This window comes from Gordionus sp. m RMFG-2023, chromosome 2, assembly GCF_954871325.1.
Source record: "Gordionus sp. m RMFG-2023 chromosome 2, tfGorSpeb1-WG-v2, whole genome shotgun sequence".
Lineage (NCBI taxonomy): Eukaryota > Metazoa > Nematomorpha > Gordioida > Chordodea > Parachordodidae > Gordionus > Gordionus sp. m RMFG-2023.
In genome coordinates this window covers 50529421-50546641 of record NC_088776.1, presented here as the reverse complement: position 1 = coordinate 50546641, position 17221 = coordinate 50529421, and the positions used below count along the sequence as shown (strand labels likewise).

At 27.4% G+C, this 17221-nt stretch overlaps 1 protein-coding gene across 1 annotated transcript in view; it reads right to left on the bottom strand.

Moving 5' to 3' along the window:
• The window catches only part of LOC135923680 (protein bicaudal D homolog 1-like), a 32869-nt gene extending 15648 nt beyond the window's left edge, over positions 1–17221 (bottom strand). Inside the window, exon 1 of the mRNA XM_065458566.1 lies at positions 16965–17221. Within this exon, the coding sequence (XP_065314638.1) occupies positions 16965–17168 (204 nt within the window). The 5' untranslated portion in view covers positions 17169–17221. The remainder of the gene's footprint in view (positions 1–16964) is intronic.

Here is a 17221-nt window from a genome sequence, read left to right as displayed (position 1 = left end):
CAATTTAAATTCGTGATTTCCTTTCAAATAAAAAAATTTTTTGTGAAATTAAATCGCCTTTATTTTCATATCAATCAATACCAAGATTTATTGTTTTAACTTTATATACTCAATTTAATAGAGATAAGGCAAATTACTAGTTAATTAAATAATAAATAATCTTTATTGTTAAATTAAATAAGGTATTATAAAAATATAAATTAAAAAGATTTTTCTCTAAGATTAATATCTATGGTTTGATTAGTTTTTTTAAAAATCAAATTTATAAAAACCAGAACGAACCATTATAAATTTCAACCCAAACCGAAATAAATTTCTTCAAAAATAACAGAAAACGAATCTTTATAAAATTTTAGACTAAAAACTGAAACAAACCGAACAGCTATACTTAACGGTTCGAAGCCCTGTTTTAGTTAAATCTAAATAGCCGCTTTCTTTTTAATGTTTAGAGAAAGCTATACAAAGGCTAGGGGAGGGGGTGGTGATAATTTATATATATAATATTTTTAGTCATAGTGTCATTTTTTAAATACATAGTGCCTTTTTGCTATCCTCTAGTAATTTTATTTTTAAAAGACACACACTTAAAAGAACGTTTTAATTGAAATACACTACCAAGTAGCGTTGTTAAGCGGTCTGATTTGGTTAAATAACAGCTCGATTAAGATTTTAACCAAAATAATATTATGTAAGCCTGGAGATTTTGCTCATAGATGACAGAAAGGTTTGAACCTCTATATGCCATATCTCGAGACTTACATAATTATATTTTGGCTAGCATCCTAATCGGGCCGTTTATACAAGCACCACTACCAGGATTGATGAATTTATTTATGGTAATAAGAGATTTTTTTTGAGAATGCTCAAACAGAATTTTAAAATTTCCAAATTTTCTTTTGAGATTTTTATGCATAAAAATGTTTTATAAAGAAAATCACAAATTTTGAAATTCTTTTAATTTTATGATTTTCCAAAGATTTTTTTTATTCAAAATTTTGAAAAATTTTTTTTTTTCAAACTCTGATCTATACAAATCAACTGGTGACAACAAAATTTTGGTTTTTCCATTAAAATTTTATAAAAACTTAATGTTTAGAATTTGTGCAACCATCCTTCCTTTCTCCTTTTCAAGTTTAATTATGTAATAGAATTCTAGAATATTCGTTGGTTTCTCTAGAACAAATTCACAGGCAAGTTATAAATAGCGTCCCTTAATATAAATGGAATGAAAAACAAACTAGCGGTCCTCTTAAGGATGCTAGAAGAGGAGAAAATAGACATTATTGGTTCAGGAAACCCACTATCCAGGGGAAAACACGGCTAATCTCAATGATTATAAAATTTTTTGCTCGGGCACTACCTCTAATAGTTGGTCCGGGATAGCGTTCCTCAAATAAACGAATGCAGAAACACATCATAAAATTTATACCCATATCGGAAAGATGTGGTCTGCTATACTTGAACACAAATTTCAGGCCTGCAATAATCGCGAACTTCTATGTCCCACCCAATAGAAGTGAAAGATCAGGCTTTATTGATATAATGATAAACAATATTCCATACCAAGCAGATATAACATAATTATTCTAGGCGATCTTAATATGAAGTTTGGTAAAGAAGCAGTTTATATCAGCAGCAATGTCATTAGGAATGCCACTAAAAAACAATCAAATTGTGAAGATAGCAATTAATTCCTTGATTTCTGCAATAAAAAAAATTCCAAAATAGAAAACTCCTTCTTTTGTCACAGTGAAATAAATACCTACACTTTTGTAAGAGCTCGACAGAAATCTCAAAATTGATTTCTTCATATCTAATATTCACCGATGGTTCGATGATATCAAGGCATCAACCAATATAAATCTGTCAGATCATAAAATGATCATAGCAAATATCACCATAAAAAATATATGGAGTTATCACAACGGAAGTATACAAGCTTCAACTGGTTCTAGTGCTTATCCCTTGCGAACAAATATAACACACAAACCCAATAAAATACAATCACCGGAAGATGCAAGACTTTTTGATCAAGTATTAAGAGGGAAAGAAGCTAACTTTTTAAATGTAATCAGACACGAAAATGTAGAAGCATGCTGGAAACTTTTCAAAGAAGATCTTGCAGAATCATATAATGTTTTGCCAAATGTGAGTTTTTTCTCAAGATACGAATGGATGTCTAGTGATACCCTAGAAAAAATAAATCAGCTAAGAATAGAGAACGGCTCAAACAGTGACCTATGGAAGTACATACAAAGACTACTAAGGAGAGATAGACGGATCTACATCGCGAAAAAAGCCTTTGATATTGATAAGGATATGAAAAAGAATAGGATCTACGACGCCTACAAAAAATTAAAATATTTCTGTAAACCTGGTAGTTTTAAAAAACTCCCCTCCATTGTTTTAAGTAACGGGAAAGTAATTATAGATCAAAATGAACAAATAGCTTTAAGGCTTCTACCAGCTAGCTTGAATACAAACCCTGTCCCATCCCCATCTGGCTTCTTCATAAACGAAATTGCTAATGTAATCAAAAAATTACGCAAAAACAAAGCGCCAGAGCTTGATAACATTTCGGCAGAATACATGAAAATTGCACCCGTGACAATATCGTTTTTCTTATTTACCCTCTTCAACAAAATTTGGGAAAGCGGAAATACTCCAGAGGAATGGAACAAATCCTTCCTATGTAATTTCCCAAAGATTAAAAACTCACTAAAATTCACAGATTACCGAGCTATGGCCCTAACTTTCTGCAAAAATCTTTATGGTCCTCATAAAAAACAGAATCTTGATATACACCACGTCATTTCCCCAAATTTGCGCATACAAGCCAAATAAAAATACACTCGAGCCAATATTAGCCTTAAAAATAACGATTCAAAAATGCTGTAAATATAAAATACCGGCCTACTTCACCTTTTTAGATTTCAGCAGAGCCTTTGACAATATTAACCACGAGGCACTATGGGAATCACTGTCAGAATGTGGGATTGAACCTAACATCATCCTCATTCTAAAAAACGCTATTCAAAACTAGTTGCATGTTTTATAATAAATGATAAAATATCCCCTTGCTTTAGAATTAAAAAAGGAGTAAAACAAGGCTGCACTCTATCGCCACTCCTATTCAACATTATAATAAACAAAGTCATAAAAGAAGCACTGGGTGCCAGCTGATCTAGTGGATTTAGGATCTCATCTTTTGTCAACAGAATAGTATCATATGCTGATGACATAGTTTTGTAATCTCCAGGAGTATAGATGAAACCAAAAATTTGTTATACCTACTAGAAATTCTAAGTCAAAGAGTTGGACTTGAAATAAATTTCAACAAAACTTTTATTCTCCCCTCCCCAATTGTTCCACCGCTAGATAATCTTACATTTGGAGGAAATGCAGTTTGTGAACAAAATTAAATACTTAGGTATAACACTAGATAACAAAGGCAGTGGAAAAAAGGAAATGATGATCAGAATACAAAAGGCGAGGGGCGCCCTCTATAAGTACATGAAAGTTTGGAAAACCAAAGAGATCTCAATTTTTACCAGACTGCTGGTTTTTTAACTCAAAGATAGTTCCCATATTACTCTATGAAGGGGATATATGGGAAATTACCAAAACAGAAAACATACATCTTCAATCATTCATTAACAATTGCCTTCGCACAATAAATGGTATCTTCTACCCACGAATCATCTCGAACTCAAATCTCTGGATAAAGTCAAATCATACTCCAATACACATAACTTAAAAAAACGCCGAATACAGTTCTTAGCTCACATAATAAGAAACTCCGACCACAATCTAGTACATGATGCCATAACATGACTTTATACATACAAAGGGAAACAATACACGAAGTACAAAATACTATGGTACTACAAAACTATAAAAGATGTGTTGAAATTAAACATCAATATGAAACAATTTATAAAACTGAATAATTGTTAGAAATCCATCAAGAAATTATTCCGCATCAAAGAGAGGTATTTCAAATGATATCTCAGAGTCCAAAACTTTCACTCAATCAGACAAAGAAATATCATCACCATTACTTCTATAAATTTCAAAAAAGCGATACATTTAAATTCAATATCACTATTAACACATCTATAAATTCTAAAGACGCGTAGTATTTAAATTCCTGATTCAAGTTATTTTCTAGTAATTAATATACTCTTCAAAATATAAGGATAAATTGGATTAAATAGATAAGAACAATAATTCTTAAATATGGATAGTAATTATCTAAGATTTACACTAATAAATTTTAACTTTAAAAAAGCCACCTCCCACCCTTAAAGTAATTAAAGTATACTATAGTTTATGGGTATAGGCTCTTTTTTTGTCCCACTTCTTTTTATTAAGCCTATAGACGTTTAAGCAACATTTTTCGAAATGGTGTGCGTACAAGTACGTGCGGCTTGCCCACAAACATGTATAGGGCTCCTCATATTTTTTATTTTACACCCAAATTAAACTGTTCCAATTAGATGGAAATGAGGAAAACCTAGCGTAGCTCTGTTGAACCTTCAGCAGTAGAGGGCAAACGCGCTATATATCACGTATCACGTAAAAAATATTAATTAAAAAAAACATTTTTTGATCATTTTTTCGTATAAATTTTTTGTTACATTTAATAGTCTGCCATTTTTCGTATAATTTAAAATAGAAATATAATGTTATATTTTAAATTGTATTATAATTATGATGATAAATTATTTTTTTGGCAATACTAATTAAATTTTTAAAAAATATGATGTTTCTGTTATTTTAACTAATTTTAATAAGTCATTATTTTTTGGTCTCCGAACTCTGAACCCGAGCAGGGTTCAGAGATTTTTCACTGAACCCACCTAGCCCATTTTTTAGAAGGAGGATTCTCGTCCCTGGTTTTAACTACTGCAGATCCAATAAAATAATTGCAAAATTTTCGATACGATACTATTTTTTAGATAATTAGTTAAGTGATAGCAATCAAGCCATTTATTATTTTTTGCTATGAAAAAATAAATGGCTCGCTCAGTCACTTTTCAACTTATTAAAATTCTATTTGCAAAAAATATTGGTCAAAGTAAAATAAAAATCTCCATGATTAACTAACTAATTAAATGTATTTATATATAATATAATAGGAAATCTTGTTATTGTAATAATCAGTTATTAGCTTATGATTTCACGATTGATTAGATTAATTTATATGCGAAATAATTACCATAAAATATCATTTTTTACAAAGAAAATATATAAATGTGATTAAAGTCCTTGCCGATGACGCAGAAATTCATTTTTTTAACAAAAAAATAGAAGAATTTGATATTTATTTTGAGTATTGATATTGACAATAATATTTATCATTCACCCAAAAAACTTGTTTTTAATACAAATAAAATAATTAATAATTTAAAAAAAATATTTTATATAAAAAAGAGGCACAATAGATTTAAATCGTTAAATCATGATCCAGTAAGCATATAGGACACACGAATATTCCAATCGAGATTTTTATCAATATTTTTTTATTTATATTTATAAATATCGACGATTTATAATTCTTTAAAATAAATATTTCCTTATAGTTTTTTTTATTAAAAGCCTTAACTGTTGAATTATGGTTGCTTGCACTTTTTAGAATATTTATAATTATCTGCTTATAAATATCTGCGGAAATTGGGACAATAAAGCTATAATATCGTATTTCACAACTTTTTTTAATACTGCGCTACTATTATTGAACTTGTCACTTTATTACTAATGTATCGTAAAAATTGCGACGATATAAAATTTTAAAAAATTTTAGAAAGCTTTAGACAAAATTTTTATTGTAAAATAATCATAAAACCAAAGACCTACAGGTCTGACTATTTAATTTTTTTAAATATACCCGAACCGGAAATTTTTTTAAAAAAATACCTGTGCCAGCCTAAAAAAAATTTTCTAAAAAAATCTGGGCCGAGCCTTAAAACCAAATATTTTAATTCGTCATTTTTAGTTATAAAAATTAAAAATATAATATATTTAATAAAAATCCGGGGTGGGCTGTGCAAATGATAACCCTGCCTCTGCTTAAAACATCATTGAATACAAATATGTTCATGCAAAATAAAATTTATTATAAATAAAAATCGTATTCATGGAAGCATGCTTGAAGTATCAGACACATGCCTTTTTTGCAGTGTGCGTAGATTGTTGTCGAAATGGCGCGCCAATAACTGATTTATATTGATACAAATTTAAAAGAAGGAATCATCATACCAGTTATTTTTATGTCATTGAATAATATTAAGTGGTTTAGATATAGAAAATAAAAAAGTAAATGAATCATAATAATAAGATATATATAAGATATTTTTCGGGTATCAAATATAGAGGTGATACTTTGGACAATCGCAGTCTGTTTTTTTAGGTAAGGGTATCGAAAATCCATACAGCTCAGTTGAACACTTTTTTAATCTTCAAATTTAGTTTATTATTTTTTAAAAAAAATTTCAAATTCATAAAAATACATAATTTTACAATAATTAACTTATGAAAAAATATATATTAAGATTATTATGGAATAAGGACACAAAGGAAACGATGATTCCGGGAAAGTTCCGAAAATTAATATGCAAAATTTTAATTTATTACACAATTATTAATATAATATTTATCAAAGGCCTGCAGAGGTACCATTTGCACGGCTCGACTTGGATTTTTTTCTTTCAAAAATATTGCGATTGCGTATTTTTTTTGAATGATACAACAATTTTTAAATATATTATACATATATAATAATAGCGATTTAAAAATCCGGCCCGGCCTTTGTATAAAGAAAAAAAATCGGCCAGGCCCATGGTTTATTTATTTTTTAATTATACGGTCTGGTCCGCGTATTAGCGACAGGCGTGCAGGCCTCTGAAAAATATAACAAGTCTCTCATTCATAAATCTTAGTTTTCCGCTTTATTTCCAGCTTGCTATACGTAACAATATTATTAGGCCCATTATTTAGTATTTTTTTTTAAAAAAATTTTTAATCAAATTTTAAAAATATATTTTATTTTTAACATTGATATCATATTACATAATAATAAAAAATAAGTTTTAAATTTTAAGGTATAATTTTATTTTAAGGTGAAAGGTGTTTTTTGACAATCAAATTTATTATATTAAAATAACACAGCATATAATATAATTGCTAATTGAGATATAAATGCATATGAGATTTAGAAAGGAAATGCATTTAAATATTGATATTCTTCATGTTTCACTATATTTGGAGCTGAGGTATCAAATCCTAGTAACCATTGATCAGGAAGATGATGCTAAAGCTCGCTTAAGGAAATTACGGAGAAAAGATATAAATTATTGAATGCATCAACATTAATTTCAGCTACAAATGATCTATCTTAATGATGATTTCGTGCTATTAGAAAAAGTAAATAATTAATTAACAGCATCAAAGTGAACAGATTCTAATTAGCTCATTTTTAGAAATATTTTCACATATTAAAGTAGATAATAGTTAAATTTATCCAGAATTATACACGTTGACGAAAATTATTCTAGATGTCCCAGCAAGTACATTGTATATTATATTAAACTTAATTAATTTCTAGTTTAGCTTTGAACGATCATTCTCAATCATTAAAATATACAGTCTACCTACATGGAATTCTCAATGACGATATTTTAGAAGATATTATGAAATTCATTTATTTTTAAAATTGAAATATAATATTATTTTTTAAATTTGATTGTAGTATCTAATATATATAATCTCGATAATCAAAACATGATCGTTTTCGTATTTTCCTTATGTATTAAAAATTTAAGGAGACTATATAGTGTAATGTTATTTTTTTGCTCTCTACGAGAGTCGAACCACAAACCTCCCGTTTCAAAGGAGTATGTTTTAAGCATGCACCAACTTGAATATAATTAAATTTAAAATATTAATTATATATATATTAATTAATAGATGATATTTTTAAAATTTTGCCCTGTATTACCATACTAGCTGACGGGGAGGGTAATTATTTAGTTTGTGTGTATGGTACTAAATATACTTTATTAATAAATTTTATATAAATATTAAAATTTAGGAGAAAAAGAGGTAAGATTGTTGCAATGTATATCGTGAGCATGTATTAGAAATATCAAAATTTAAACTTGTGATGGAAATCATATTGGATAAAATTTAAAATAGAGAAGCTTTAAGATTTTTGAATTTTAAATATGGGTTATACATTGGCCTGAAATTTTTTTTCTGCAGACATAGCCAGGCCTGATCAAAAAACCAAGTCCCATGCAACTTTCACAAAATTTTGCCATTTTTATTGTAATTTAAAAAAATGTCTTAAATTTAATTCTATATTTAGAATAAAATTTAGATTTGTGATAGAAATCATATTGGGTAAAATATAAAATAGAAATGATTGAAAATTTTTTAATTTTAAATATGGGCTAGACATTGGCCTGAAATTTTTTTTTGCAAAAATCACCAGGCCTGATTAAATAACCAAGCCCATGCAACTTTCATATTCTGATTTTATTTTTAAATGAATTATGACTTTTATATATTTTAGTTCTCAACTAACAAAATTATTATGGTCTTTGGCGGGCTTGAGAAAATTTTCCCAACAATATGATTTTCAGAGATTTACCTATCTCCAGGCTTGGGAAAAATTACAAAATTATTATGGGTTGGCCAGGTTTGAGAAAAAAATTTCAGGCCAATGTCTGGTCCATATTTAAAATTAGAAAATTTTCAGGCATATCTATTTTAAATTTTACCCAATATGATTTCTATCACAAATTTAATTTTTATTAAATTTAAGATATTGTTATTAAATTACAATAGAAATAAATGGAATATAAAATTAAAATTAAGACATTGTTAATAAATTACAATAGAAATAAATGGCAAAATTTTATGAAAGTTGCATGGGACTTGGTTTTTTGATCAGGCCTGGCTATGTCTGCAAAAAAAATTTCAGGCCAATGTCTACCCCATATTTAAAATTAATAAATTTCCAAGCATCTCTATTTTAAATTTTATTCAATATGATTTCTATCACAAATTTAAATTTTATTCTAAATATAAAATTAAATTTAAGACATTATTATTAAATTACAATAGAAATAAATGGCAAAATTTTGGGAAATTTGCATGGGATGTGGTTTTTTGATCAGGCCTAGTTGTGTCTGCAAAACAAAATTTTGAGACCAATGTCTAGCCCATATTTAAAATTCAAAAATTTTGAAGCATCTCTATTTTTAATTTTACCCAATATGATTCCTATCACAAATTTAAATTTTGATATTTTTAATACCATTAATGCTCACGGGTTACATTGCAACAATTTTATCTCTTTTTCTTCTAAATTTTAATATAAAGCATATTTAGTACCATATACACAAACTAACTAATTACCCCTCAACCCCGTCATTCTTGACGGGTTATTAGCTAGTTATATTATAATAATAAATTTTTTTTAAATGATGGTTCCTGTTATTTTAAATAAATTTTTATAAATTATTATTTTTCTTGTTTCCGAACCCTAAAATCTCTGAACCCAAACCCTTGTGTGTAAGAATAAAAACTCCTGAAAGATTTACAAAAATAAATGTGAAAATATATAAATTCTTTTTTATTTCACGACTTTTACATCTTAACGAATAAAATGCAGACGACAATCAAATATTTTAATAAACTTTTTTGATCTTTACAACTATTATATAAAGTTGTCGACATTCGATAATCTTTATTTAAAATAAATAATTCAAGGTAAACCAGATCAAATATTACGTGTAAACAAAAATAAAAGAGTGAACTACTCTTAAAATTTCAAAAAACAAATAGTAGTGTTTATATGACAAAAATATAACTAAATATTTTTATTTGAACATTTATATATAATATTAACATGCCCGAAAATATGATGCGATGTGATAAAACCGATATCTATAGGGTTTTAAAAGATACGGGTCATTTTCAAAAAAACCGATTCGATATTATAATTGTTTTTTGGTTATTTTATGATCGTGGATATAAGTTAAATCATATTTATTTTCTATATAATTTCCTAATAATAATAAATGAATAAATTCAATTTGTTTGTGAGTTTTTTTAAAAAAATAGATTTATTTAGTATTTTTTTTTAAAGTTGGCAAGAAAGTGTAAGATTATTTGGAACTAAGGATTTAAAAATATAACGAGTTAAATTCAACCATAAACATGGTTCAAATGTCATATTAATTTTGGGGGAAATAAAAAAAACAAAATACATTATCCATCGCGATAATGCACAAAATATCGCTTTGGCTATATGACCCTGCATTCACTAGAGCGAATTCGAGGCGAACTATACAAAAATTAATGTAACATTATTTTATTTAGATCACATTTCGTATCTTCGCCGCGAATTCCCGCTAACTGTGAATGCAGAGTGAAATAGGAAAAATCGGTGCTTTTGATTTTGCCCATAGTCTGCAGTTAAGATCGGTACAACCCTAAATAAAATGATGAGCTCAGAATCATAATTTACTTAATTGTTTAATAAATATATATATATAACTTATAATTAAAAAATATATCGATTTTTTTTACACTACATAATCTTAAATAATTTTGGATATATACTAAGTCAATCATAGTTTCAAAAAAATTAATCTAATGTTAATAAACTAGAAACTTTATATAGGTCGGAAATGGATTAACAAAATATTTTTATTGAAATTTTATATTCATAATTTTTCAAATATGCAATATACGAAATATTATTAAACAGTTAGGACTCGGACCATAAAAAAATTATTTTTTTCAGTAATATTCAACAAAATTAAAACATGAATCAAAACATAAAAAAAATATTTTCAATAACAAATAATTTTTTTTTGAATTTACAATATATCAGAGACCTTCATGGGCCTTAATTTTTTGACCAAGCCCGGCCCAGGCCCGCAGTAAAAAAATTTTTAGGCCCAAGCCCGGTCCATATCTAATATTAAAAAAAATTCCCAAGCCCATATCCAAAAATTTAATTTTTTTATTATATAATAAAAATAAACAATATTTAAATATATTTAGGCAATCATTTTGTTTACAATACTGAAATTTATTATTATTAGAAGAAAAAAAGGGAATATTTCTTTAAATTAGCAACTGTTTTAAATAATCTAAATCTAAATATAATAATTTTAAGCCCAAGCCCATATAAAAGATATTTTTAAATTCAGGCCCGGCCCAGGTCCGCTATAATATTAGCCTGCGGGCCGGCCCGGTCCATGAAGGTCTCTGCAAAATATATTTTAGAAAATTAATGGAAAAAAATTTAGAGCGGTAAATTTTTTATTTAAAAAAAAGCGTATTCAATTTTAAAAGATTAAATACAAATAGGGTAGACCAGGGCTAGTCGGTGCAATTTTTGTAAAAAGTTCTGAAAATAATTGTTGTATTTGAATATATAAAATACCATAAGATAGCCTAAACATCTATCTAACTTTTATATTGATAAATTATAAAATTATTTTATAGTGAATTTTTGCGCCAACAAATCCCAAACCAGAGGCTTGTAGATTCAATTATTTTATTAAGTCCCCCATTGGGTAATTAGTATTATTATTAATTATTTTAATGGACAATGTTTTATTGATATAAATACACCATTTACATAAAAATAATTCATATAAAAATGACAAAATATGACATTTATTTGAAATGTATAAAATTTTTTCATATTGCATTATAATAGAGAATTGTATTTAATAGTGGCCATTAAATACTTATTTTATATTATTATCATATAAATATATTATAACAGACCTGCAGAGGTACCATTATGGCCCGGTCCGGATTTTTTTTCCAAAATTTTTTATGGCCCGGCCCGGGTTTTATATTAATTTTCAGGCCTGGCCCGGATTTTTTAAAAATATATTATATATATATTTTTGATTTTGCTAAAATATTTAGTTTTAAAATAAACGGCCCGGATTATTTAAAAAATATCCTATAGGAATCTGCTTCAAATTCGTGCCGTTTAAAATCAAATAATATAATCTATATAAAAAAAATTGCCTGGCCAATAACCAAAATTATTATATTTTTTTTATAACTTAAAAAAAAGAAAATTTGATTGATCCGACTAGCCCTGATTCTACTAGCCCCTAGTTACTAATATAATTGATACATTTTAAAAATATATATAAACATGATATAATGATTATGAAACTTCCTCAGATGCGAAAAGAGGATTTTAAATTTCATATAATGTCAATTTTATTATCTTTTAAACTCTTCATATTTTAATGCCATCTAATATTGTGGTGTAAAAACATTTTGATTTTTACCTAAAAATCCATTTTAAATAGCTGAGGGGTGTAAAATATTATTGGCCTAAAATATACATATTATACAATGCTATTACATAATTAAATTTGAATTTCTAAACATGTCTGGTTTTTAAATAAAATCAGCTGAACCGACAAGCCCCTTGCGCCGACTAATGATCTCCCCTAAAGTTAAAAAAATAAATAAGGATACATTTTTTTTTAAAATTATATTAAAAAAAATATATATATTTTATATAGAAAAACATTAAAAAGAACTAAAAAATATTAAAAAAGGTAAATATATCACCATAGAGAAATATGAATGCTTAAAAAATTGGACCGATGGATTTCGACGTAAAATCTGCTGACGAAGGTAAAATCCTTCATTAGAGGTCTGCCCTAGTGGATCGCATTTATGACGGGGTTGTCGTCCACGAGAGAACTTGCAGTGCAAGGGATGGTAGGCATTTGATTAGATGGGAAAGGATGGTAGGCTTTTGATTGGATGGGCTGGCCACAATCGATGCAAATAGAGGGTACTATGGCATTACAGCCTATGTAGCTTTCGCCAGTCATGAGGAGACTAAGATTGGAACTAGGGATGGCTTCCAACCATTTGTAGCCTTACATTTAATATTATGTTATTGAGATTTTCCTCAAAGGGCCTTTTCGAAATAAGTATTTAACGGAACGGGATATCAAAGGAGCATCCCAGTCTTTTTAAATGCTGAAGGCAGGACGACAGCGGATAGAAAAGCTGTTGGCGCCTCAAAAGGTAAGGGCCTGAGATAGGTCAGAATCTATAGGAGTGGATACATTATTGATGATAATTTGAGCAGCTGGATGGGGTGGGATAAAGGCTGAAAGAGAAAGTTGTAACGGGAATCGGATACAATACTACTGATCTTGATGGGGAGTGCGGCCAGAAGCCAAGATGAGTCGGGAAATTTTATTTCAATATATTCTAGAGGAGGCGCTTAATTTGGATTTCAAGAGAAGCTAGCAAATCACTGTATTGTCGATGCGAGGGCGTAAAGAATTTTGGGTATTAAAGTAGTTTTTGATTAAAAAAAGGATTGATGAGTAATTAAATAATGTTTAAATTAGACAAATTATTAAGGCATTTAAAAAGTTTCGATGGCCTTTCACTCCCTATTGGTGATCCAAGATGTGTCATCTCATTCCTGTTAATGACATGGTATGTGGTGCCTAAAGGAATAATTGTAGGAAGCAAATCTCACATTTGAGGAGATTGAGTGATAGTCCTGTAATATGTGAGAGATCTCCGATGATGGGTGGGATTAGATGTCTGCATTGGGCCATAAGCCCGCCCATTCAATGTTTTAAAAAATAAACCCGCCCATCCAGCCCGCCCATAGTTTTCAAAAAATATATCCGCCAGGCCTGCCCATTAGTCTAAAATTCCTTACCCGCCCACCCGACCATTAGTCTAAATTTTTCTACTCGCCCAAGCCCGCTATTATAAAATTTAATTATGACCATTCTTTCAATTTTTTAAGCATCTAATAAAAAAAAATTTCAGCATTACACCTCTATAAAAGTTTTTAGGAAATTACTATATTAAGCATAAAAAAAATTTTCAATTTAAATTATGGATAATTTATTTGATCAAATAAAATATTGATGCAAATAATATAAATATAAAATTGATATTATATATGTAATTAATAATGCAAAAAAATAATGAATCGACATTTTCTGGATTCAAACACGTTCTTCTTAACCTTCCAGCAATGCTAAATCCTCGTTCAGAAGAAGCACTAGTTGCAGGAATTGCCGATATTTTTCTTACTAATCTTGATAGCTTTGGCAAATCTCTTTCTTGTCGTTTCCACCAAAGTAGTTTTAAATATAAAAAAAAGTTTATTTTCTAAGAAAAAAGTTTTTATGATACCAAAAAAGGATATTTTAATTTCTAATATCCAAAAAAATTCATAAAAACAATTTTTTATTAATATTTACTTAAATGATTTTAAATTTCCGCCCGCCCATTGTTTAATTTAAATTTCTTAACCCGCCCACCCATAGTTAAAATTTTTTAAGCCGCCCGCCTGCCCATTCTTAAAAATTTTTTGCCCACTTACTTGATTCGTGAAACAATGATTTTAGAAACTGCTTTTCGGAAAAAAGACTCTACCGCGATGGGCGAATCTCTTTGTCTTTTTTAATAGCTAGGGCACTAAAAAGGATAGGAATGACGGGGGCTGGATGAGGCTCGATTTTGGTTTTTGAAAAAAATTATTGGTCCAAGTCCTATAACTAGGAATTTCCGAGTGGTTTTATTTTTTGAAAATTTGTGTATTTCGTCTTTAATTCTGCTAAGATTACTTTAAAATTATTTTTTATCATTTTATAATTAAGATTATTATATCCATTTTTTGCTTTTTTTAAAAAAATGTTTTAGCTATTATGTAAAAAAAAGACAAAGATTTTTATTTGCTTAAATAGTTAACGAAAAATTTTCACAAATTCGGAGAGGGGGGAAATGTATTTAATTCACTCAGGGATTAAACCCAGTTTATAGTTCACTGAAGTTAAAGATAATTTTGTAATCATTTTTAAAAAAATATTTAAACGAAATCATAAATGATATATTAAGTTTGAATCTCAACAAAGTTTAAATGTTACTACAAAATACTATATTAATTGATATAATTTATAATATTTTCCTTTTTAAAAAATATTAAATTCATGAGAAAATACAGAAATCTTTTTTATAGAACGATTGTTACCTAAGGCCTGGTTCAAAAAATTGTATTTTGTAAACTAAAAAAATGAATCATTTTTAAATATAGTTTTCATATATTAAAGTTAAAATATAGAAGATTTAAGATAATGTATAAAATATGGATATATGATACAATATTTACATATTATATTTATAGGATACATAAATTTAGTATAGAATTTAGAAAGTTTGATACTCAGTAAAATGAATCAGAAATGCAAATACCAATGACGCCAACAATACTTATGAACAATTTTATTGGAAAAAATATGCAAAAATATTATATTTTCCATCAATTTTATATTTATTTATAATTAATATAATATGAACTAATCAAAACAAAATTTTTTATTTTATAATTGATCATTTAAAAATTACCACAATGTGAGGTATTCACTACCCCAATCTCTTAGAATGATGCCATTCAAAAATTAATTTCACATCTAGGAAAGGAAATTATTTTAATTGAACAAAATAACAATTCTAATATTTATTTAACCAAAATTGGGAACCAATTTTTGTAAGATATCTTGAGCATATACCTTTGATTATGTTAATTAAAATTTGTAACTTTAGTCAAGCTAGGACAAAGCAGGGATTTGAACTGAACCTAAACCAGGAGAAGAAACCCCGGGTTTTTAGGGAAAAAATCTGAACCCAAATCGAACCTAAACCCCGTTTATAAATTTTTCAAAATTTTTTAACAAAATCCAAGAATTTTATTTAAACCCGGGTTCAATGTATTGTTTAAAATCATATATTAAGATATTTGAGTAAATACAAATATTAGTAATTTAATTGAGATTTTATAATATTTACAAATTTCCAATTAAGTGAAGTGTTAATAAATTTTAAACAACTTAATTTATTCATGCCATTTTTACAACTTTTTAATTTATTCCCAAAGATTCTTATTGGAGTGTTAATAAATTTTAAACAATTAAATTCAATTACACCATTTATTTTTAATTTTTAACTTATTCTCAATTATTATTAATTAGAGGAAAATGAAAGTGAATAAGTCAAAGTAAAAATTATTGTATTGGATATTGTTAATTTGAAGAAATACATCTAGATAAAATTTTTTGAATTTGATACATGACTATGCTTTGTATTTTAACTATATTTTGCCTATAAATAAAATAAAAAATTAATTTTTTATAGCAAATTTATGTCTAGAATTATGTTTTAAATAAAGATTTTTTTTATCAATTCAAAAATTCTTAAACCCGAGCTGAACCCAGAACCAAACCCAGGTTCAAAAATATTTCCCTGAACCAAACCCAAACCCACCACCTATTTTTATTTTACCTTAAGCTGAACCCGAACTGAACCCAAGAAAAATTTTGCAGGGTTGGCATCCCTGGGACAAGGTATAATAAAGTTTGCAAGAAAATTTTAAAAGTAAAAGAAATTGTTAAAAAAAAGCTTTATATTCCTTATTGGTTTTGAAAATTTGCAAATCATTAAAATTTTGTTAAGTATTGAGTGGAACTATTTTCCACATCTTGGTATTGATATATTTCTTATATTAAAGATTTGTAACAATAAGTGCTACCAATAAAATAACAATATTAACATGATTTTAAATAATAAATTAAAGAATTTTTTTTGATTTTTAATAACAGGATATAATGATGAAATAATATTTTATATTAATTGTAGTTTCCAACATTGATAAGAAAACAAAAAATTAATTGTTTATAATTAAATATATTATATCATATAGATTTTATGAATTCAATCTTAGAACCCTATATGCCAGCCCAACTATTTTCTTCTTTACATGGAATCACAATAAATTCATATACATAATTTATATATTTAAGTAACATATAAAATTTTAAAAATTAACTCAACATGCATATAAATTTGTTATAAAATAATTTAATTACTTCCTGCGTTTGTAATAACTCTTTTTGACTTTGTTCATATAAGGCCTCATATTCTCTATTTTTCTTTTCAATTGTCTCCTTTTCTTCTAAAACAGACAATCCCAATTCAGCGGCTTGAATGTTTTGATGGTTTGTTTTTTCTAGCTCGTTTTCTAATCGTATTATTTCATTTCTTAATAACTCTAATTCTCCTTTATCATCCATTATAAATTTAAAAAATATCTAAGCTCTATTCATTCATCATGTTTAGATTTCTT